Raw genomic sequence first — 25,326 nt, forward strand, 5'->3', positions numbered from 1 at the left:
CTCATACTGCCGCTGACTCTCGCGACGGTAGGTGATGGTGAACCAAAACTAACCTGGTCTCTCGTATGGCGTCGACCCAGTGCACGCAGTCGGTCTCCGAAGCGGCGCGCAGCTCATACTGCCGCTGACTCTCGCGACGGTAGGTGATGGTGAAGCAAAACTAACCTGGCCTCTCGTATAGCGTCGACCCAGTGCACGCAGTCGGTCTCCGAAGCGGCGCGCAGCTCATACTGCCGCTGACTCTCGCGACGGTAGGTGATGGTGAAGCAAAACTAACCTGGCCTCTCGTATAGCGTCGACCCAGTGCACGCAGTCGGTCTCCGAAGCGGCGCGCAGCTCATACTGCCGCTGACTCTCGCGACGGTAGGTGATGGTGAAGCAAAACTGCAACAAATTACTCGATTAGCACATAGGTACCATCGTCCACACTGTTAACTGGCAGTTCGTAAACCTTATTACAATAGGCATAAGGTCCACCGATGGACAGTTAATAGTGTTGCTGTTTGTACATACCTACCTATATAAACTGGGTCAAGCAGATCTTGTCAGTAGAAAAAGGCGGCAAATTTAAAAAAGGTAGGCGCGAAAGGATATCTTCCCATAGAAAATTTGAATTTCGCGCCTTTTTCTACTGACAAGATTTGCTTGACCATCTATATTATCTACCTATAAGTATTACCTAATTTGCGGAAACTTTTCAAAAACTTGGAAGAGCTCTCGAAAATTTTATGAAAATTACACAGGAAATAATCCTTTAATGAAGTGATGATAAATACTCATTTTACATGATTTATGGTATACATTCCATTGTCGGTGTCATGCCCATCATTACTAAATATACAATACTATATAAACATATTTAATTACACAAACGGGTCTACCGCGATATAATTTCATTCTCCAAATTGTGGTCTTTCCGTGACCACAGCTGGTGCAACTCAGCCGAAAGGTCGGAATTTAATTCTTGCCACCATCAATGTGCCTGCTCTTCTTGAGCCGACTGGCATTATCAGAGATGATGGCAAGAGGCCCGATGGAGTGTCCTTAGTTCCTTGGAGCTTGGGACGGATGTTGGTGTGGGATGCTACCTGCGTAGACACACTGGCACCGTCCCACCTCCAACGGACTACTGTAAAAGCGGGCGGAGCGGCGGAAAGCGCCGAAATTCTAAAACGTAACAAATATAAGAGCCTCGGTAGAGAGTACCATTTTGTACCATTTGGTGTTGAAACTCTAGGTCCATGGGGTCCCAGCGCGCATAAGTTGTTCGCAGAAATCGCGAAGCGTCTGGTTGACGTAACTGGTGACCGAAGAGCTGGCGGCTACCTCGCACAACGTATCAGCATTGCGATACAGCGAGGAAATGCCGCCAGCATCCTTGGTACAATGCCTCAAGGGCCTATTTTAGATTTAAGCTAGTTACTAATTTCGTTTAGTAGTACCACTGTATATATATTGTATTTCACATTAAAAAAAAAAGGTAAAAACAATGAAATTATATCGCGGTAGACCCGTTTGTGTAATTAAATATGTGTACAAAACGCGAGAGTTTAAAGTGTTATAATACTATACCGGGTGTTGCCTGTAATACGAGCAAATAATTAAAACATATATTATACGTAAAACTTTTGCTCAACAACTTTTAAAAATTATGAATCCTTTAGACTGCCTCTTTTTAATACAAAATAAATATTGTCTTCAATGTACGCACATCAGTGTGTTTGACGTTGCTTGTCAAGTTGTCACGCTTTAAACATAACAAAATTTGAAATACATTGCGTCTTAGAATAAACTTTAAAGTGTAATCAAATCAAAACATAAGTTATTTTTAAAACTTGCTGAACAAATGTTGGTCAGTTTGAGGAGTACAGCCTACTGTTTAATTTATTGCTCCCGTTACAGGAAACACCCGGTATAAATATGAGATTAAAATGAAAACTTACCCCCACAGGGGCCCGCTCTAGCGGCTTGCTGAGGCGTTCGCAGTAAGAGCCCTCCAGAAGAAGGACCCCTGTTGGTCGACTGTTGTTTTCCGACTCGTAGTAGAACAGCAAGTTCTGTTGGCAAACAAATGATTTACGGCCCAATTCGAATACTGCTTATAAAATGTCACAGCGATATGATACCGATCTGTCAGTGTCAATAGTGACATTTTTGGTTGAAGTAATCGTATAATTTAGGGATGAGGAATTCATTTTTGAAATAATCGTTTTACTTTTTCTTAAAAAAATTGATTTAAGCACAAAATATGAAGATGTAATGTAATTTTTTGTTACAATTTTGGCCTGTACGAACAGACACTGTGGCGATTTATACTTTCTAAAAATTGGACAATTTAGCCCATTTATTCCTTATTCTGAAAGTATCACATTAAAATAGGCATTCATACATTTTTTTACATAATAACATAGAAATATAACATTTGAATATATTAGATGTACCTAATCATTTTACAGAATACTGCCGTGTCACGCCTAACTCCGTTAACTCGAGTTACATGAGTTACGGATAACCAGTCTAAATCGTCTTAAAAACCATTAAAGATATATCTTCTAAAAGAAAATTTTGAAAATCATTATTTACTGAGAAAAGCATATGACTAACTCATGTAACTTCATTTTTTTGCCGATGGCGTCAGGCACAACTCAGTTAACTTGAGTTGCATGACTGACACAACCAAAATATCACCATCGTTTCTTAAGTTGTCGGAGTTAGGCATGACTGGCCGAGCGCTTGGTTGATACGACAACAGTATTGGTCAAGTAATACATATATGCCACGTTTGATTACGCGTATGTCATGTAACTTGACTTACATGACTTCGTGTGACCACTATAGTATGGAAGAGTTGATCATGCGGAACCATTTAATTCGAATAAAATGAAAACTATTCAATTATGCGAAAAAAAAAAAATAAAGGGCCTATTCTGTGAACATATTTCCTACATGTAGATTAGAAAAAATAAAAAAATTACGATGAACCGTCAGTCCGTCAACGATAACAGCATTTGAATCTTTAAAATTTTAAACGTAATTATCTCGAAACTCAACTTTTAATGTTACATGAGATGCGCGTGACACGCCAGAATAGGGGGTATTACTGCGATGTTCTGCCGCCAGAGTGCAGCACTAAGCTAGCTAGTAAACCATAGAGTAACGTATACATACTGTGCCTTAAACTGTTTTTTGACAAGTTTTCACAGACAATAAAATAGAACCGTTTTTCCCCCGAAGGGTAAAAAACGGATATTTAGGTTCCTGCCGAAGCTTGAACCACATTATGAGATAACACCCTTGTAACTCAGCCCTAATCAAGCGAATTCATCAACTAGTAGCGCCATCTATCGCGCTACCCAAGTACTAATGTCGACCGGTTGCCAGCGCTCGGCTGCTTTCTCTTCAGTACCACATAAGCCGGCAAGGCCCTTAGGTGTGGTTCAAGCTTCGGCAGGAACCTAAATATCCGTTTTTTACCCTTCGGGGGAAAAACGGTTCTATTTAGGTGTCCGTGCCTTCGCTTGAACCACATTATGAGACGTGTTTAAACCTCTGCCGGCGCTGGCCCGGGCGTACTGTGACTGATAATATTTAAATTTATGCAAAAATCACTTGATAAGAATATGGGCTTGAAATTTATTCCGTATTGATATACTAAAGGATTGTTTACGTCAAACCTTAACTAGATTTTCCTTATTTGTAATTACCGATAGATGAGACAATTGTTAGCACTAACTGGCAACATAAGTTATCCATTGCGACTATAAAACTACTTAACTTTTTATATAAAACAAAACTGTGTGATTATTAGTTGAAAGACTGTCCCTAAAATCATAATTAAAGACATAAGTAGGTACTTGTAGGTCGTACAAATTTAAGTGTAACCACTATCTGAAGTAGTAGCTCTGATGCGTGTAACGTGAACCTCATCGAGTGAGTTTTACATTAAACCCGTCCAAACTACCTGATTCTTTCCTTACAATAGCCCACTAGGTGATAAAAAGGTTTTGTTGTATGATGTAATGATATTACTACTACTTATCTACTGCTTAACACAAATAAAGCACTGCCGGCCCATCCACTGTTTAAAATTCTTGTAACTAATTGGAAAAGCTTGGGTCCTCTCTGATTTATCGTATTTTCCAACAATTTAATGTAAATTGGTAAGTTGCATCATAGGCCAGATGTAATGTAATATGACTTTTAATTTGGACAAATAACCAAAGGTTTGTATAGGTACCCACTACAATACGATATTGACATTATTTAGATATTAATACATAGTTATTGACTAGGTATACCAGGTTTATTTGTTAATGGGCTATCATTACATAAGGACAACATATTCCGTAAATGTGTTAAAAATTATAAACATGATGTTCTTATTTGTGGAAGCAATTGAGATTTATTTCGAATCAAGTACTCCTCTGCCTGAAAGTAACGTCAGAAAGTGAAGAAGAAAATACAACACTTCATGATTTAATGTATGCGTTACTAACAAGTAACAACTCTCAACACCCTAGCAGTAGTTTCAACTGAGGCGATAATACATCCTTCCTTACTGATTAGTTTTAGGTGAGGGTTGCTTTAAAAAACAACCATATTAATAGTAAGCCATGAATAGATATTAATTCTTATATGAAATGGTAGGCTCCTACCTATTTTAAGTGTCAATTATGCTGCTAAATTTATTACTCCCCACAGATAACTGAAAACTTGCCAATTAGGCTGGTGCCAGGTCAACCAAGCTTCTATTATATGCTTGTCAGTCATGCAAGCGAATGTAACGAATGAACAGAATCACTGACACGAAGGTGACAATCGTATGGAGGCGATGATTATGAATTTAAAGTGATGCAGACAACTCCAGTTGTTGTGGATGGCATCTCACCATGATGTTGTGCGTAGACTGAAGATCCGTCTACCAAGTAGGATATTATAGAAGATTTTTTAATCTTTGAATAATTCCAATGCCTTCACCCATAATTTTTAGGCTAATTATAATAAAGGCTTGTAATTGTAGGTTGTTTAATGTTCACTCTTTCTGGTGGCAAGCTGATTCCCAAACTGAAGATTTTATGGTTCGCGCGCTGGTAATGGATTGTGCTTTATTGTTAGACTTAGCACGTTGTGTGAGTTTTTAATGCTTTCGTATACATACGATCTTCTAATAAGAGTGTAAAAACCTCTTGACTGACGATGAAAGACTCTTTGAGTAAGAGTAGAGGAGGTGGACCTATCCACTTTAAATTGTAGTGCAACCTTTTCAAACCAATTGCGGAACTTTCGTAACATCCAGACAGATTAAAACATTATTATTATTTGTATATTGGTCCGAACCAGTAAGTTCTTGGCATTATACCATTGCAGTGGCACAAACCACGGGTGTCTCATGATGTCATCTAATCTCAAGTGCTGCCAGCACCGGCGCGTGCGGGCGATGCTGTGGCACAATTCCTGTCAAACCTTAACACGTGTAGACGTGTTCATTACCAAATATTAATTTGATTTCTTAATTTGTACTTTGAAGCCCCAATCCGCATTAGGCCAGCGTGGGGACTATAGCCCAAGCCCTCTCGCGAGTGAGAAGTGGCCTGTGCCCAGTAGTGGGACGTATATAGGCTGAATTATTATTATTATTAATTTGTAGGTACTTTTGATTAGAAATTTAGCAATACAAGGACGTTGTATGTTGTTTATTGGCTTTCGTGCAATCAAGTTGTGTATCATTTGATGATCTTGAGGGAACCCTAAGGTTAATTAGGCATCATGATGCCCACAAATAAACAATTATTTGATGATCTAGGCCTTTCTGCGACATATTATATTCATGTCACTACCTTGACGTAATCATAGAATAAATAATAGTATGTACTATTACGACAGATTATGACCGCAAGGTGGCGCAAGCGCGAGCAGGCGTCCGTTCCATAGCGGTGCGCGGCAACTACTAGTGCTAGACACCAAAATTGGTGTGGGCCGCATGTACTTGTAGCGACGCGACGAAATCGCGGAGTGAGCTACGCCTGACGTAACGTTGATATATGTCTACTGATATCTCATATTTACTGTATTTAATGATATGAGCTTATTATCATGAATATATAAATATATGAATTGTAGTTGTCTTCACAACTAATGCTGTAATTCTTTTAGCAGAGCATCTGCCCTATAACCAAGACACGATGATTTTGTAGGGTACTACACCTGGAACTCTAATTGATTGCATTGACGATGACGTTTCCAATTACATGCCCTACGAGACCTGTTACAACAGTATGCTGTAAACCCTGGACTACTTTCAGCTAAGCTTATTGTATTTAGATCTGGCAATGACAGCAGAACTAGTGTTGATTTTCAGAGTAAATTGCAGGCTCTATTTAACCGGCGAACATATTTGTAGTCATGACTGTCATGAGTCACTACTGGGATCATATTTCGCTTAGATCTTGCATTTTTTCCTGAACCACCGTATGTTGTTGTTCTTTTATAAAATCACGTGAGTACTTCCTTATCTGCAAAGGAAACCTCTCATCTGGAAATCGAAAGAAGGATATTTCTGATCCGTGTTCTTTCAGAATCCGGTATCTGCTATCGGTGACTGCCTGCAAATATTTTCTACATATTACGCATGTGTGTACGTTTACGTACGTTGTACGTTTGTATGTACGTTGGCTTGCCCCGCAGTCCACATGGTTTCAAAGTTTCTGAAGTGACTTCATTTTAATTTGTCTATTTGGAGAAATTAAACAATCATCGTTTACATGTAAAGCCGTGGACCGTGGCTATTGGTTCGACAGCTTAGTTCTCTTAGGCGGCTTCACCTCTAATTCAATTCGCGATTTTTCGAAACAGAATCAGTAACTCCACTCTAACTAAACTACCGAAAAATCTTTTCATAAATTCTTTATTTATGTACATAACTTGAAGGGCCGCCTCATCATCTACATAGGCACATTTACCACTAAAGAAACCGATGTTTCACCTATTGAACAATCATGGGTAACTATGCGGATTGCCATACTAATTTAATATTTTACTAGTTGGTCCTTTTAGACATTCTGTGAAAGCACCTCCTACAAATACCGTCTGTTTCCGATAGTTATATTACCAGTAAGAGTTCATTTCCTTTGAAATTGAACTATGTAACATTTATGGTCAACGTTTTATGATGTATGATTGTTATACCAACGGCAGGTCGATTGACAACCCGCTGCTTAGATAATCTTCCGAAGTGGAGCTTGTTACTTGAATTTTGAACCTAATTTCCCAAGTTTCTACCTGACTGATGTGAATAGAGCACTAATTACATTATAAATGCCTTTGTCAGTTCGGTCTATTGGACGGAATGCGATTGAAGGTACTTGCTGTTTTCTACGTGTTAGTCTTAGTTCAGTGGTCTCTGTTTCACAGCTACGTAGTAGACGATTTAAAGTAAGTAAAAGATTTCTCTTTGTAACAGGCCGCAATTTTTTAGCTAATGGTCAATATTTAGAGAGTATACAGGAGATGCTTCAGTATTCCCAAAGACACTATTAACCTGACTAGTCATTCATCATTCAAAAGAGGGATTTAGTGCGATGATTTTTCACTAATATATATGAGTATCATAAACTCTATTCTTTTCAAGTTTAGAGCCGCAATAAAGAGATATCTCTTGTTAGCCTATGACAGAGCCGTAAATGAATTGGCATTATACTTGTATTGGTATTCCTATTCAGAAGAGAGAGTTTTAGTTTTCTTTCCTTCTTTAAGGCTAACGTCAATTTTCTTGCCTCCCCCTCTCTCTTTTTGGTATAGGATCTAGTTGGGCAAAGTATAACACAAGGTTTTTCACTTTGTACTTTTCCCTTTTCACAGTTTCTTAACTGCTATTTTTCATGGCCGGTTAGTCATACGTTTAGGATCCTCAGAATGTATATTTTTGGTTTGTTTGGTATCTCACGGGAATTGTTTGTTATCGACCCAGACCAACATTTGTACACGACCAAGACGGAAACCTTCCTTTTTCCTGGCAGGTTGAGACAATTACTGTAACTGCATTTCGTTATCAATTTCGCGCCAAACCCGCTAATAGCAATTCTGCTGCTCGTCGTTCTAAAAGGTGACACACCATTTGGTCGGCTACAATGATGATAACGCCCACTAAGTCGTGCATTGGTTCATGACCATGCAGATCTTAAATGCGAGGCCGACTGTGCAGACATCGAACGATAAAGCGACCAATAAGACGTCCGCTACCGTATTAATGGTAGACCATGAGACAACGGTTTTTGTTTAACAAGACAACATCATTTTAATGTCATTTCAGAGGACGATGCGATATCATCTCATAGGACGACGCATTAATGACTCACGATACGACAAAATGTAGTCTTATGAAACAATGCAACGCAACGTCTATGGGACGCAATATCCTCTCACGGGACGATACCACAGGATGGCGCAATGTCTTCTCACATGATGACGTAACTCATCGCGATGCCTGTCGTATCACAGGATGACGCCTTACTGTTTTACAGGACGACGCTTGATGTCCCACAGGACGATGTCATGTCATCTCACGGGACTACGCTATGTCGTCTCACGCAACGACGCTTGTCGTCCAACGGGACGACGCTGTGTGCCATTTATACCCGTAGGTATTCTTTTTATGATGATGGCTATAAGAGCTCACTTAGTCTCATCGCTGGGCCCCGGGCACTGAGCGGAATGTAACAAGGTCTTTTAACGAGACGATGCTCGTCGTCTTACAAGACGCTGCCATGTCGTCTGTCAGGACAATACCAAGTCGTGTGTCAGGACGATACCACGGGACGACGCCATGTCGTCTCACGGGACGACGCCTTGTCGTCTCACGGGACGATGTCTTGTCGTCTCACGGTACGACGCCTTGTCGTCTCACGGGACGACGCCTTGTCGTCTCACGGGACGACGCCTTGTCGTCTCACGGGACGACGCCTTGTCGTCTCACGGGTTGACGCCTTGTCGTCTCACGGGTTGACGCCATGTCGTCTTACGGGACGACGCCATGTCGTCTCACGGGTCGACGCCATGTCGTCTCACGGGACGACGCCTTGTCGACGGGACGACGTCATGTCGTCTCACGAGACGACGCTTGTTGTCCCACAGGACGAAGCCATAAGGCGTAAGTACCCGTGTACTTTTTATGACGGTGCCTGTAGGAAGGTCACTGCGTCTCGTCGCTGGGCCATGGGCACCGAGCGGAATGTCACGAAGTCGGAGGTTTTCAAAATATCTTTACGATTTAAATTTCTTGATCTTTTTAAACTTGCTTTGTAAACGTGTTGTTCGGCTGAGTTACAAAAGCGTACTGAAGAGAAAGCAGCCGAGCGCTGGCAACCGGTCGACATTAGTACTTGGGTAGCGCGATAGATGGCGCTACTAGTTGATGAATTCGCTTGATTAGGGCTGAGTTACAAGGGTGTTATCTCATAATGTGGTTCAAGCGAAGGCACGGACACCTAAATATGACATTGATGCATCAAAGCGGTTTGTTAACAAAGGCCTACCGGGAAACGCGAAAATCGAAATTTAATTATCTGCCTCTTTATCGCTCGAATATGCACGAGTGATAGAGAGGTTAGATAACGAAATGTCGATTTTCTTGTTTCGCGGTAGACCTCCAGATTGTGATGGATTGTGGTAGTAGCGCCCTCTACGCAGAGTTTCGCGTAATATTCCCTATTGGAGCATAAGTACCTATAGTGGAGCAAAGTAGGCCCATTTTACCGTCTTTTACGGAGTTGAGGCAGAATGCCACGTTATGTGCCATAAGTGCAGCCATCACGTAAGTAATAAAGGTAAGTAGATATAAAGTCCCTCATCCGAGATATGGCGAAAAACTTTATCGTTTTTTTATCACACGATAAATATATACCATACCACTTTATCATATTTTAACGAGTGGGCAGTTTATCGATTCTTGAGTGCAATATTAACACTGGTATAAAAATATCCTGTAATCCAATATGGCGGTAACTAGGCGGAAATAGGACAGTTCCCTGAGGACATTTGTGTATAATATATGGCCTCGTTACTGCAAGTACACTCGGGAAAAAAAGCTTTTGGCAAAAAATATATTTTTGGTAAGTACAAGGTTTATCGGTGACTGTATACTTTTCTTTCCACAGGCAACTAGCAATTGGAAAAAATAATTGCTAATAACAAAAATTACAAAAAAAAATCTTTTATAATTTTATTTTCATAAATATATACAGAAAACTAAATTAAACTAATAAAATAAGACAAGACAATAAAGGATGAGGATGGTGGCTGGACGCCTTGACTGTCCAATATTAAAATATTGGCTCAGTATTGTGACTGGTAGGGCAACGTAGCAATTGTGATTCCTTTTTCTTTTCTTTTTTCTTTTTTTTTATTATGTATAAATTTACACATGTAATACTAACATGTAGTTTTTTAAGTTTAGATATAAGTAGACTAACACAAATATGGATTATAAAATGTGAAATAAACAATTTTTTAAAGAATAAAACCCACCTATGAAAGGTCCCCCCAAGTCTGTCCTTTGCGGACGACGGACCCAGCTCGATGGCTATGCTTATATTCTTTGGCCTAGGAATGAGCCAGCCCTAGCGTCACCCTAGGTCTCACCTAGTTTTTTTGAAGTGAAAACTTTTTTATCGGCGCTGTGCACTTTTTGTGATGGTAAAAAAATGTTAAACTCGCGACAGCGTAAGACGTAAGACGGACACGTGACCTGATCGAAAAACTGTTACAATGCCATTGAGTTTTCACTTCTGCCGGCACTCCCGGAGTGCAACCCGTTGTTTTTTTTTATTTCTTGTATTTATTTAATTTTGATTTCTTTAGATACCTAAGTAAAATAAAAACACCCAAATCTTCTATTTTCATCGAGACACCGAGGTCGTATGGTTTAACAAACACACCTAACCTTTTCCCTTTCCTTTTGAACTCCCAAAACGTGAACACAGGTTACACAGGAACGCACTTCCACATTTATTATGGAAGACTCATTGGAGATTCTCTGTCGCGTGCGTGGCAGGGAGAAGATAAGTAATAAAAGACTTTTAAGCCTATTTTAAGGCAGAGTGAAATTTCCCACCTGATTCACACTTTATTTTAAAGCGATAGGGTTCAATTTTGCATAATTCTTGACACCCTTATGTATTATAAGGGATTAATGTCTCAACTCCCGTTATGAAGTTGCAATTTATGGGTCATTCTTAAATATTCCGCGTTTCTTACATTCGGTAATTTGTATTTATTTTCTGTATAATTTTTTTCTCATTCCACGGGTATCGTTCGGCTATTAAATTATTTTATAACTGTAACAAACTCACCAAAAGTTATGTCTATTCGATTGATGGGCTTAAAACTGAATAAAATTATATATTTTATTGAAAATATGTTTGGACGAAATTAAAATAAAACATAAAATTTAATTCGATTTCTTTTTATTGGCAAAATTACCAAGGTAATGAGGTGAAGAATCCGAATCTTACTTTTGATACCGAGGGTTCTGATAAATATTGATGACCAAGTGTAGGTACTATATGACCTTGAACTATCATTTGGTCACAAAACCCAACCCTGACCCGACAGTGAACTTTCTAAAACATCATTAAATATGCCTACAACACACAAAATAGGTATTTGTAACAAATGTCACGCAAATAGATCGTAAACGGATAGATAGCGATAGGTGGAGTAAAGGAGGCAAACTCTGATTTTTATATCTGTTATGGTTATGATCAGGGATGTAACGGGTATGGTTTTATCGGAACCGAAAACGGAACCGGAACCAAAATCGGAGACTGACTTTTTAACGATGTAGTCGTTTTTCCCTTTCTAGAATAAACCTTCAGACAAAGTTTACACTTAGCCGTTTAAAAAATAGGGCTGATAGAAGACATATAAATGAAGCTGTCATACAAATATGGGCTCCTACTACGGCGGAACATGGAAGAAAAAAAATGAAAACCAAAAACAATAAATTCATTAATATCTTTATAACCAATATACCTAGAGAAGTCACAATTGCCACTAAATTTGCGTCTTTGAATGGTTTATCCAATAGCACTAAATAATGGAAAGTTTACAAAATAATTTGCAAATTATTAACGTTTTTCGTAAAATCCGGGGGCCTAAAACACGATCTTCAAAAATTTATTACACAAAAACTATGCAAATTGGACACGCGGGAGTTTTAGTCTCGCATTTGTAATGATCTAAACTTCAGTAATTTGCAATATCATGAGGATGTCACTTTTTTGGCTTCTATAAAACACTGTGAACCGGTTGAACGTGGGGGGTGGGGGGAAATTTACCTATAACTTGCCCTGTTAGAATGTAAGTAAATAATTAAGTAAACAAAAAAGTAAAATAAAAACAAAAATAAAATAATATAAAACACTTTATTGTACGAAAAGAAAGGAGTAGGTAATGGTACATCAGATAAAACATAAATATGTAGTACAAGGTCGACCTTATCCCTAAGTCGGATCTCTTCCAGTTAACCTTTAGGTACCTATACTAAGGTGTATGTATGTTACAAGCTTTTATTTAACTGGCTGGCTTTTATTTTTAAATTGTAATGAAGTCTGACATTTATTATTTATTAATTTTGAATATTGTGTAATAATCTTCTTTTTTTGTATTTCTTTATTATTGTTGACATGTGTTATTGAATGATGTATTTTTTACTATTGCTTATTAACGTTATGGTTATGGTATACAAAGTATTTGTAGTTAATGTATTCCATCATCTATTTCTATATTTCTACGCCAGTGATGGCAGAATATGCTGTTCTATACCAAAAAACGACACCAAAATTGTACATACCATATTCTATGAAATAAATTTATGATTATGATTATGATTATGGCCCTGTTAGTGTATGGTACAAGCATTTATTTTAATTGCCCTGTTGTAGGTATGATCTCTGTACATTGTGCATGTACAGTCACCTGCAATAATATGTAACACAACGAAGGCAGCAAAAATATCTGACACGATCTTATTTGTAGAGCCATAAAAGCGAGTCACATATTTTTGCGGCCTTCGAAGAGTAACATATTTATGAAGGTGACTGTACACTGTTACTAATAGTATGTATGTACGCTCCACTCCACCTCAGTGGACAGGCAGCCTTACTGCAGCAGTAATGTTGTGCTGCTGAGAAAACGTACCTGGTAGAGCACAAACCATCGGACCTGCCATTTTGTGTTGTCGGAGCTCCGTTTGTGGAGGTACCCAGCCTGAAACAATTGAAAGCTATTAAATGTTAGTTTTTTACATGTTAAAGTGACAGTCCATTTCCAACCGCAGCTGCACTACTGTCAATTTTACTATGGAAATTGACAGTAACCGCGACGCGTTCAGTACCAGAAGTGCAGCTGCGGTCAGAAATGGAATGTTACTCTTACCGTGATATCTATGAGGATTTCTCCTTGGGAGCCCTGGAAACCTTACCCACTATCAGAAACATATGACTACATACTACATATCTACAGAGTAATTAGCAGTGCTATTATGGCTATGGTCTTCTGTAAGGTGGAGGTACTTCTGTTGCTACAGATTTGAGCGAATGACTTTTCGCTGTGCTCTAACTCTCTTTTGAATTGAAGTAGTTTAATGATACCCAGGTTTGCAGCCTGGATCAGAGGACAAATAGTCCACATTACCTGTATGTGGTCGTACTGGGCCCGCTCGGAGAGAGCGATGAGCTGGCCATCATTCACGCGGATGGAGCGCTGGATCTTGGGGCTCAGCATCATGGATCTGGGGACAAATGAGATAAAAAATATTTTAGCGCCTAGTTACAAAAGGAAAAAGATTAATTTCCAATGCCTTGCTCCTGTGCAGCAACAGGTGCAAGCGATAAAATTCTTGACTATCTGTGGAACTTGTTAAAAAAAACCGGTCAAGTATGTTAAACGTGAGTAAAATTCCTTTAAAGACCTCGGAAGGAAGAAAGGGCTCGGATCAAAAACTAAGTAATTAACTCCGATTCACGCTTGACTGCACATTTCTATTAGGTTTTCCTGTCATCTATAGGTAAAGAACTATTTTGTGTATTTTTTTCAAAATTTTAGATCAAGTAGTTTCGGAGATAAAGGGGGGGATGGTCGGACAGACAGACATAACGCACGAGTGATCCTATAAGTGTTCGGTTTTTTTTCCTTTTGAGGTACGGAACCCTAAAAAATCACGTGCCTATTTTATGTTGCTAATGTGAGTTACTAGTGCGGTAAAGTAGAGTCGGACCAAAAAAAGTCTGCAGCGGATTTGATAGCCCACGCAGTGCAAGTGTCATTTATACGTCATAATTTCATAGAAGTTTGACGTTTAAAATAACACTTGCGCTGCGTGGGCTATCAAATCCGCTGCAGACTATTCTTGGTCTCACTCTAGCACCATGTGTACAGTAATAGAAGCTTCCAAAAATTATGCGCTCTATGGTTAATTTCCATCAAATTGTGTAAATATAATTTTCCATAAAGTCTATCTAGAGAGGAAAATGGGGACTATGTTTGTGTGGAGCAGCGGTCGTCCGCTTTCCTCTTAAGAGCCCATCAACGTGCACACTAGCGCCACTGCTAAATAATCGTGATTATTTAAATTAAACAACAGGTATTTAAAAAGGGCCGCTACGGACTGTATTGTGTATTTAATAACCTTTTGAATACATCATACTAGTTTTTATGTTGGTGGATTCGTCGATCTAGGAACTCAAAACAAAAACGGCCGTTTTAACTTTGGACGCATAGATTGACGAATCCAGCAACATAAAAACTAGTTTGATGTATTCAAAAGGTACTTAAATACACAATACAGTACGTAGCGGCCCCCTTTTTTAAATACCTGTCGTTTAATTCAAACAATTACGATTATTTAGCAGTGGCGCTAGTGTGTACGTTGATGGGCTCTTAAAGCCTCTTGTATTTAAAGTGCCGACTTTACGAGCGAACTTTGAGTCCTTTGAGAAAGTTTAATGTTTGCCGGACAAATTGCTGTTTGAGATCCGACTTTTCAAAGATGGCAGTGATTGCTTTTTTGTGTAGCTGTACAATTTTACTTGGAACTGAGAGAATGGTGTACGTTAGTACTTATTAATATCATATTTTTTCAGTATTTTTCAAGTTTAAAATATTAAACATGATTAAACATCAATCAATATTTAATAATTACCTACATACATATAGTCAGATCAGCACAGTTCAAAATGTATGAGGAATCTACATTAATTCGCACATCGGAGCTTTTTTGAGATGTGATTACCTATGTTACAAATACTTAATTTTGTAAAAAATCTCCTCAAAATATATGTCATATTTTTTTTAAACCCGACTTATTATTTAAAATAGAAAAATAAATAAAAACATTAATTCCCACACTCGAGATTTTTTAATATGCTGTTCTCAAACATATACTCATTATATATTTCTATTTTTTGAAACCAAACCCTGGCTCCAATAATTTTCTTAAGTAAAAATATTTTTTACATAAAAATAACAACTAATGTGTATATACATAACAATTACCATGTTAATTAATCTCTGTATATTTACAGAATTCTACAAAAAAATCTACCACGTAAATTAATCCATTTAATTATTACCCATTAACCATTCTTGTTTTGAAAAAAAAAATGTTGATGCTTCGAAAAAATGTATAATTAAATATTTAATAATTTAGACGTCAATGACATCTGATCAGACAACAGGTCAAATAATTATGATAAATAACCTTAAAATCACAAATAATTATGATAAATAACCTTAAAATCACAAATAATTATGATATATAACCAAAAAATTAGGATTATTTTCCTTGTAATTTAAGTAAATCGCAGAGGTGTAACCTAAGCAACATAATAATTACCTACTGTAGAAGTAAAAGAATAATAAAATGAATCCGTCAGTAATAAATAATAAATGGAGACGTGAAATAAACGGAAAACGAGCTAAATATTGCCAAAAAATAGGCAATGAACAAAAATAACAATTTATAAACAAGTTGAGGGTAGGTTACCCAAAATAATAAAATATTGATATTGTTCTTATACTTACATTTACTTAACAACAGAATTCATATTCCACATTTGACAATTACAATCCATTCACTTCACACAACACGAAGAAACAACAAGAACATGTCAAGAATCACAACATTCACAACTTATTGACACTAACATGAAACACAACCATTAAATTTACAAGCGCCTGTTGATAATGTCAGCGCAACAAGTCACGAGCGTCGCTTTGCTACTGATATAGTTGCAGGCGTTTATGTGCGGATCGCGAGTAGTCGGCGGCCGCGGTGCGACTGGGGCCCGGTGCTGGGCACCTGTAGCTTAATCGACCGTTCCGCGCGTGCGTGCCCTTGATGACGTACGAAAAATTTACTGGGAGCTACGAATATAACTAGTGGAGAAACCAATAGAATAACTTTATTCTCAACGCAAGTGCAGAATAAGCTATAGGTATTAGGCTGCGATTCCACCAGAGATGTGCGAGGATGTGTAGCGAGGGGTGTGTTTGTAAAGAACCAATAGAATCACTACACGCTGAGCGAGGGACACTAATGAAGTGATTCTTTGGTTCTTAACAAACACATCCCTAGCTACGCATCGTCGCACGTCGCACATCATCACACATGGTGGAAACGCAACCTTATCGAGGTAGAGGCCTTCATGGGGAAAGTAAGCTGTTAGATGGTAGAAAGTATTCAATGAATAACAGTATAGAACTTATAGAAGTTAACAAGGCGCAAAATTCAAAAAAATATTCGGCAAATAGGCCTAACGGCTTTTTAACAAGTCTATGCAACATTACTTTTTTTTTTAGTAGTTACACAGTTTGGTCGACATAGTGACCAGCGACTGCTTTTGTTGTAAGAGGATTGGTGTCGTGGCCGAAAGGGCCACGTCACCACCAAGGATGAAAAGGAAAGGAAATTTATAGAAATAAGGATAGAGAAAAGTAAGATATGCAACATTACAATGACATCATATTATTATGACATGAAAAATACATAGCAACATTTATAAATACAACAGCCAATATAACAAACTTTTATAAGTAGGTACTATAATAATCTTTCGCATGCACCAATCAGCTTGAACGATCTTCATTGTCGTGTCAAAACCAGTTCAAAACCGTAACATTATTGAATCTGAATCAGGCTGAGTACCCCTAGTGTAAATTTCATTCGATAGCGTGAGCAGCGCGCCAAGCGGGACGTTTTGGAAACTGAAAATCCCAAATCCTCGATTTTATAATCATAACCCGTTCTACTGACTTCAGAAGTAGCGGAGATGTGACATGAAAAGGTGAAAAGTATATTTTATTCGGTAACATTACTGTCAGAAACGTTTCTTGTCCACATATTTAATTACACAAACGGGTCTACCGCGATATAATTTCATTGTTTTTACCTTTAATTCCGACGTTTTAGCTGAGTTGCACCAGCTGTGGTCACGGAAAGACTGACGCCCCATCAAATGTCAACGGAGATATTAATAAAACAACACTAAACTACCCGAAATCAGAACAATGAAATTATATCGCGGTAGACCCGTTTGTGTAATTAAATATGTGTACAAAACGCGAGAGTTTAATGTGTTTCTTGTCCATTATGTAATTTTCAAAAGTTGAAATATCTTACAGTTATGGTAATATGTGAAATGTTTCAGAAATTGCTCATCGCTAGTCACGTCATGCCATAGAGGATATAACCAAACGGAGTAGTCATTAACAGGCGTTCCCCTCTGTTGAAAATAGGCGGCCAATGGTCATACACATTGTATGGATTGACGTTTATCTGACATGGCTATTTGTAAGTTACGTATACATTTGACGTGCCCCTCCCCCGCAAAAATCAGCAGACTGTTTTGTACCAAAAATTACAGACAAGGCGTCTCCGTTTGGTTATATCCTCTAACCGTCACGCTATCGAAGGGGTACAGTCAGCAGCAGAAGTTGCCAAGTGGGCGAGGTGTTCAAAATTGCCTTGACACGCTCTTATTCTCTTAACAATAGAGTCGCGTCAAGATCATTTTGAACACCTGGCCCGCTTAGCGACTTCTGCTACTGTCTGTACATTTCGTAGCTCCGCGCCCGGTCAGCGTTAGTGCTAGGCAGTATCCGAGCGAACATAATGATACGCAGCATATTTTTAATTTACTCCCCCCACCCCACCCTCCATACATATTTAATGCTGCTGCTTACTTTTAATTTTTGTTAATACCACGTCGGTGGCAAACAAAGTAAGCAGTCACCGTAGTATATGGACGCCTGCAGCTCCAGGGGTGTTAGGCTGCGTTTCCACCTAAGATGTGCGCGAATGAGTTGCGAGGGATGTGTTTGTTAAGAACCAATAGAATCACTTCAGTTACCTATTTATATAGTCGCTCAGGGCAGTTCTAGTTACCCAAGTAGCATGGAAGTGTCGGCAACATCAATATAGCAGCCAATTAAGAACTTAGAGTGATTTAAGGGACGTATAAGAGTGTCAGAAAAGATTTAAGCTGTATAAAAGGTACTGTAGCCGAGATAAATTGAGAGCAACTTACATAAATCCAGCAGCACCTTGGCGTACCACGTGGTGGTCTATGTATGATGATTGGGAAATCCTCTGCTTTATCGACAGCTGCATATATCCATAAGGGGCACTGGGTCACTAATTAGTCTCTGGTTGATTTTCACTTAAATCGCAGCGACGGGAACCGAAATATGAATTATTTTAATCGGAGCGCGGGTCGATCGCGGCCATTTTGTTTTAACGGCAGGAAGAGAGTTTTTTATCCTCGCTAGGTGGCGCGGTTGTGTCGCGCCGGAAGGGCTTTTGAGATAAATGCAGTTGCCAGTTCAAATATCTAGCTACTACACGAAAATATATTCTTTCCTAATTGTGTTGCTTTGTATGTAAGAAAAATACCTATTTAAATATGCATAGAAAGTAATTAATACTAATCTGTTCCTCTACGGAACATGCCGCTCACCTTAAAAGCACGTAGTGTCTTTTAAAAGAACATGCGAAAGTTCAACAAGATAAAGAAACTTATACCTAACTTAAATGCTAACATTAAAAGTCGTAACGATTGTAGAAATTATTCTAAGGGTAAGGGACAGACCTTAACTACGGGTCGTTTGAACAATGTGTTCCCACTTTTTAAAGTTACGACGCGAATAACGTGATCAGTGCCCGGATGGACAGCATGAACGCGCGCGAGTTTCCACTGTAACGGCGGCAAGTGGTCATCGCATACCACAACAACAGTGCCTTCACGGATGGCGGGACCGCGATCTTGAAGCCACTTTGTACTCTGCTGCAGTTGATGGAGATATTCACGACTCCATCTACGCCAGAAATGCTGGACAGCTTGTTGTACCCAGCGCCAGCGCGTAAGACGACTAGGGTTTTCGTCGATCAAAGAAACGCCCGGTAGGGCCGTTAAGGGCTCGCCGATTAAGAAATGAGCCGGCGTAAGAGGTAACGGATCGGAAGAGTCTGAACTTAACACGCAGAGAGGACGACTGTTAAGTACCGCTTCGATTTGACAGGTCAGCGTGTGCATAGAATCATATGTTTGCGTCTGTGTACCTATTACGCGATATAAATGGGTTTTGAAACTCTTAACAGCCGCTTCGAATAGTCCACCGAAATGGCTAGCATACGGTGGCTGAAAATGCCAAGTTAATCCTTGTTTTAAAGTTTGTTGGTTGAGAGCGCTCATGACCGAATCGTTACGTAAGAACGCGTATAATTCTTTAAGGTAATTATTACAACCAACAAAGTTACGTCCGCAATCGGTATATATATCTGTACAATATCCTCGGCGGGACGTGAAACGTCGCAACGCAGCTAAAAAACCTTCTGTGGAAAGTTCGGAAACTAATTCAAGATGTACAGCCTTAACGCTCATACATACGAAAACCGCAACATAACATTTTATTATTTTTGCATTACGAACTTTATTAGCGCGAACGTAAAATGGCCCGCAAAAATCGCACGAAGTTTTACTACATACGCGCGCGGGGCGCAAGCGGACCGAGGGAAGCATGCCCATGCGAGGTTGCACGCGGGTAGGGCGTGCGCGGAAACATGGAATACAACGATGCACGCGTAGACGCACAATATCGCGACCTGAAATAATCCAATATCGCTGTAAGAGCGAGTTTTGCACGCACTGCGGACCGGCATGCAATTCGTGTATATGAGTATCGTCAATAATAAGATTTGTAAGAGGATGTCTTTTAGGTAAAATTAATTGATGTTTTGATTCATAAGGTAAAAATGATTTATGAATACGTCCGCCGACGCGTAATAATCCCTCACTATCTAGAATAGGCGCGAGACGCCGCAAACGTAAGGAAGGGGATTTATTTGACGAGATATTTTTTATGTCGTCTTCGAACACTTGTTGTTGCGTAATCAATATAAGTCGCTTTAATGCAAAGTGGTACTCTGGTACGGTGATGTACTCAGGGAGCGTTTGTTTATGTTTTCTACATTTGTGGTAAAAACGAAATATTAATGCCGTGACGCGAACTAATTTACCTAGCGACGAAAATCGCGTAATAAGAGTATCATCGTCCGGGAAAGTAGGCAATGTGGAAACACATGCGCAATTAATATTTGTTGATTCAATTTTATTACGTTTTTCTTCCGTTGTGTTTACTACCGGTTTTTGTATAGGCCAGGAGTCGTGACTTTGTTGGAGCCATGTAGGACCATGGAACCACAAGTCATTTTGTACGAGCGCGGCGGGCAGCAGACCGCGCGACGCCGGGTCAGCGCTGTTGTCAGCTGACGGGACGTGACGCCAGCATCTCGCCAGGACACGGGACAAAATCTCACTGGTGCGGTTAGAGACAAACGTTTTCCATTCGTGCGGGGGTGACTTAAGCCACGCGAGCGCGACGGAACTATCTGACCACGCGTACACTTGATCGGGGCGAATGCGATCACCGTAAATGCGCATTACTCTTTCTATCAATTTTGACAGGATCACGCATCCCATTAATTCCATTTTCGGAATAGTAAGGCAAATCCGAAGTGGAGCTACGCGGGTTCGAGCTATGACTAAATAAGTTTGAACCTTACCGGTATTGTCCGTAAGACGTATATAAACACAGGCGGCATACGCAATTTGACTTGCGTCTGCAAATCCGTGAATTTCGATTGAATCGAAGTCGTCAGTATTAAAAATATGACGAGGAAATGAAATTTGAGATAAGAGCGGGAGCTCGCTAACAAAACTCGTCCATGAGTTAACTATATCGATAGGGGCTTCGGAGTCCCAAGGAACCTTTGCTAACCATAGCAATTGAATTAAATGTTTGGCAAACAATGTCACCGGAGATAATAACCCGAGTGGGTCGTAAATTTTTGCAATTTCCGAGAGAATAGCCCGCTTCGTACAGGCCCGAGAAGTACTTTGTACTTTGAAACTAAATGAGTCTGATCCCGGATTCCATTGAAGTCCAAGGACTTTGACCCCTTTGTCATTTTCCATTTCGGCAAAATGAACATTTTCGCGCCGCTCACCATGAGAATCTGGGGATCGCGTAACAGCGAGAATAGCTGGCGAGTTACTTTGCCATTTACGTAATTCGAACCCGGCCGTGGCACAAATACCTATCAGTTCCTGCTGCAGAGCGAGAGCCTCGGCTGTGGTATCTGCACCGGTTACCACATCGTCAACAAAGACGTCATTGAGTAAGACTGGGGAGGCGCGCGGGAAACGCTCACCTTCGTCGTGAGCTAGCTGTTTAATTGTGCGCAAGGCGAGATAAGGGGAACTACTTATACCGAAGGTAACGGTACGAAGCCTATAATCGCGCAGAGGCTCCTCGGGCGATTGGCGCCAAAGGATGCGCTGAAAATCCCTATCACTTTCACGCACAAGAATATTGCGATACATCTGTTTGATGTCGGAACAAAATGCAATGTTATGCACTCTGAATTTTAGAAGAACGTCAACAATGTCTAAGTGTAACTTAGGACCTGTTAACAAAGTGTCATTTAACGCGTGTCCACTTGTCGTGCGACACCCAGCGTCGTAAACTACGCGTGTGCGTGTAGTTTCGGAAATTTTTGACACACAATGGTGGGGTATGTAATAACTCGCGCCAGCGGGGGGGTTATCGTCCGCGAGCTCCATGTGGTTGAGATCCACGTACTCCTGGAGGCAAGCGTGATAATCCGCCTTCAACTGGGGGTTACGTTCTAGACGGTATTCCAATTTATGGAATCGTGCTAGGGCAATTTGCCGAGACTCGCCGAGCGGCGGTGCATCGGGCTTGAATGGCAGAGCGACCACGTATCGCCCTGTTTCATCACGCGTATGCGTCTTTTGAAAAAAGGATTCGCATAGCTTTTCTTCGGGAGTGTAACTCCGCAACTCTGGTACTGACTCCAGCTCCCAAAACTTCTGAAGATTGTCGTTGTCAAACGACGTAAAGCAAGTATGGCGTGGAGTCGAAACATTGGAAGTAAAGTTCACTTTACCTCCTAGCAAATAACCAAACACACTATTAATTGCGGTGGGCGTGCCAGGTTTACCTCTGACAATGCCATCGCGAACAATATCCATGAAAATGTCCTCGCCGAGTATCATGTCGACCGGCTGAGGTTTGTGAAATTCAGGGTCGGCTAAAGCGAGTCCCTGCAAATGAGGCCAATCAGCGAGAGGTGCTAGTGGTACACTAGGCATTTGACGGGTTAACTTCGCCAGAATAGACGCCTCTAACGGAATGATTGGATTTTGTTTGCCCTTAGGCGAAATTGAGCACACGAAGGTACCCCTAGGTTCCAGCGGCAAGTCGCCGACACCGACCAGCGGCTCGCTAACATGTTGTCGCGGTAAATTGAGTCGTTGCATACACGATTCTGTAATCAGAGCTGCTTGTGAACCCCCATCTACCATACATCGAATCGTCGCAACTTTGTTGCCTTCGTAATAAAGGTCAACCAACGCCGTTGATAATAAAACCGTGCTAGGTTGTTTCCCTAAACTACCTAAACTCTGTTCATTCACGCCGTGAACTGCCGACGGGCTGCTAGGGCCGGGCTGCTCCGTAAGAGCGAGCGAGACGGCACCTGAATCCGTAGCTTCATTGATAATCGGTTGTGGAATGTTTGATTCTATATGAATTAAAGTATGATGTCGTTTATTACACTTACGACATTTAAAACTTGATTTACAATTCCTTAAGTCGTGCCCGGGGCATAAACAATTGTAACATACATTATTTGTTTTAACAAATGCAAATCTATCTTTCACCGATAGGTCTAAAAATTCTAAACATTTATTGAGGGAATGCATTCCTTTACACTTCAAGCAAGCTCGAACCTTATTTGTATCGACATAAGGTCGACTTTGAGCTGACGCCGTACTTGTTGCAAAAACACGCTTGGGTGTTATTTGATTTGAATTTATATTTGTATTATTTTTACTACTTAAGGAATTGTTTCGAGTGGACTGTGTATGGGAAACTGAAATCATCTGTTCCGCTGAAAGTTCGCGTTCGAGGAAAGTAATTAGGCCCTGAACTTTAGGTATTTCGCCCGGGTTGGTTAAGGAACGTTCATATTCTTTTCGCGTATTCACGGGAATCTTACGTAATAATAAATTTAACAGAACGAAGTCCCATTCCTTAACCGGAAAATCCATGACTTCGAGCGCCTTTATATTTTCGTGATAAACATTAAGTAAATTTCTCATGGCAACAGCTGATCGCGCGGAACAAATATCTATATCGAACAACTTATCTAGATGTTGTGATGCAATAATGCGTTTATTGTCATAACGGGATTTTAGAATATCGAGCGCAATTGCATAATTACTTTCCGTTATGGGAATTGATTTAATTAAATTATGTGGCTCGTTTTTGACAGAAAGGAGCAAATACCTAAACTTCTCCGCATCCGTGTAGGCATTGTTATTGTGTACCAGCGATTGAAATAAATCGAAAAAGGCAGGCCAACCAGTCGGTTCGCCGTGAAATTCGGGAAGCGATAATTTTGGTAAATTTCGACGATCGTTGCTAAGCGTTTCGTTGGGGGTAAGCGCGCGGCTCGCGCGACGCCTTTCTACGTCTACCTCCTTTAGGTTATTTAAATGTGTAACTATCGCGTAATACAAGTCATTAAAATCGTTACGAATCTTAATATTGGCTTCTTTGTTGAAGCTTTGCAATTTAATTAACGCTTTTTCGATTTTAGTTTGAATCTTAGTAAACTTTCGCTGATGCACTGTTAAATCTGTCGTTCTTGAACGAAATTGATCTGTATTTGTCGCTGCGAACTGTAACGTTCTCTTTAATTCGTCGAGAATTAGATCTCGTTCGAATATGTCTTGTGTAATACACGATGTGTCGGCTTCAGTATTGCCGTCTGTAGGGTTAGGAACCATTTTGCGAGACAAAGATGGCGACAATGACAATACTAAATTGAACTACAAACGTGTCTAAACGAAAAAACTGGGTACGAAATACCGCAAAAATCACAAAATACAAGAGCAACACAACCAGAGAAAGAAAGATCCGGATCGAACGGATCAAAAAACTATGTAGCCGAGATAAATTGAGAGCAACTTACATAAATCCAGCAGCACCTTGGCGTACCACGTGGTGGTCTATGTATGATGATTGGGAAATCCTCTGCTTTATCGACAGCTGCATATATCCATAAGGGGCACTGGGTCACTAATTAGTCTCTGGTTGATTTTCACTTAAATCGCAGCGACGGGAACCGAAATATGAATTATTTTAATCGGAGCGCGGGTCGATCGCGGCCATTTTGTTTTAACGGCAGGAAGAGAGTTTTTTATCCTCGCTAGGTGGCGCGGTTGTGTCGCGCCGGAAGGGCTTTTGAGATAAATGCAGTTGCCAGTTCAAATATCTAGCTACTACACGAAAATATATTCTTTCCTAATTGTGTTGCTTTGTATGTAAGAAAAATACCTATTTAAATATGCATAGAAAGTAATTAATACTAATCTGTTCCTCTACGGAACAGGTACTTTACAGACATTATACAGCTCAAGCTGTATAAAATCATTATAAAGGATTCTGCGGAAGCATGGGGTGCTTTATCAGAATATAAAAAATCTACTATAAAACTAAAAGTGTTGTGAGAGACTACAAGCTAATTCTATCGTAAAAGCTGTATACAGGCTGTATTGTAGTAACACTTGGCACTTTTAGCTGTACAAAAGTATCTGTCAACTCCGTTTTAAAACATTAAGTGTTGTGAAACACTACAAGCTAATTTTATCGTAAAAGCTGTATACAGGCTGTATTGTAGTATCA

The 25,326-nt window shown here is 39.9% G+C and overlaps 2 protein-coding genes and 1 long non-coding RNA gene across 3 annotated transcripts in view; all 3 read right to left on the reverse strand.

The window, feature by feature from the left end:
• LOC134798991 (ras-specific guanine nucleotide-releasing factor 1-like) overlaps positions 1 to 22,867 on the reverse strand; it is a 77,802-nt gene extending 54,935 nt beyond the window's left edge. Inside the window, exons 1-10 of the mRNA XM_063771416.1 lie at positions 22,817 to 22,867; positions 22,523 to 22,679; positions 22,143 to 22,342; positions 21,650 to 21,890; positions 20,769 to 20,941; positions 20,040 to 20,155; positions 13,690 to 13,786; positions 13,195 to 13,263; positions 1,944 to 2,057; positions 232 to 384 (exon numbers count right to left, since the gene is read on the reverse strand). Of these exons, the coding sequence (XP_063627486.1) occupies positions 232 to 384; positions 1,944 to 2,057; positions 13,195 to 13,263; positions 13,690 to 13,786; positions 20,040 to 20,155; positions 20,769 to 20,941; positions 21,650 to 21,890; positions 22,143 to 22,342; positions 22,523 to 22,679; positions 22,817 to 22,867 (1,371 nt within the window). The remainder of the gene's footprint in view (positions 1 to 231; positions 385 to 1,943; positions 2,058 to 13,194; positions 13,264 to 13,689; positions 13,787 to 20,039; positions 20,156 to 20,768; positions 20,942 to 21,649; positions 21,891 to 22,142; positions 22,343 to 22,522; positions 22,680 to 22,816) is intronic.
• LOC134798948 (uncharacterized) overlaps positions 1 to 25,326 on the reverse strand; it is a 283,510-nt gene that overhangs the window by 91,172 nt on the left and 167,012 nt on the right. The gene's annotated exons all lie outside the window — the stretch shown is intronic.
• On the reverse strand, positions 226 to 13,801 carry LOC134798992 (ras-specific guanine nucleotide-releasing factor 1-like). Its single transcript, XM_063771417.1, has 4 exons — positions 13,690 to 13,801; positions 13,195 to 13,263; positions 1,944 to 2,057; positions 226 to 384 (listed from the first exon to the last, which is right to left on the reverse strand). Exons 1-4 carry the CDS (start codon positions 13,780 to 13,782, stop codon positions 226 to 228), a joined length of 435 nt encoding a protein of 144 aa, XP_063627487.1. The 5' UTR covers positions 13,783 to 13,801.

Source organism: Cydia splendana, chromosome 17 (genome assembly GCF_910591565.1).
Source record: "Cydia splendana chromosome 17, ilCydSple1.2, whole genome shotgun sequence".
In the NCBI taxonomy this organism is placed as follows: domain Eukaryota; kingdom Metazoa; phylum Arthropoda; class Insecta; order Lepidoptera; family Tortricidae; genus Cydia; species Cydia splendana.

Bases quoted from the DNA above. Each gene is read 5' to 3' on its own strand.
- LOC134798992 (XM_063771417.1), bottom strand. From the start codon at position 13,782: ATGATGCTGAGCCCCAAGATCCAGCGCTCCATCCGCGTGAATGATGGC. The intron at 2,058-13,194 runs GTACGTTTTCTC...GTTTGCCAACAG, and splicing joins GATGGTTTGTGCTCTACCAG to AACTTGCTGTTCTACTACGA. The intron at 385-1,943 runs GTAAGTTTTCAT...AATTTGTTGCAG, and splicing joins TAGAGCGGGCCCCTGTGGGG to TTTTGCTTCACCATCACCTA.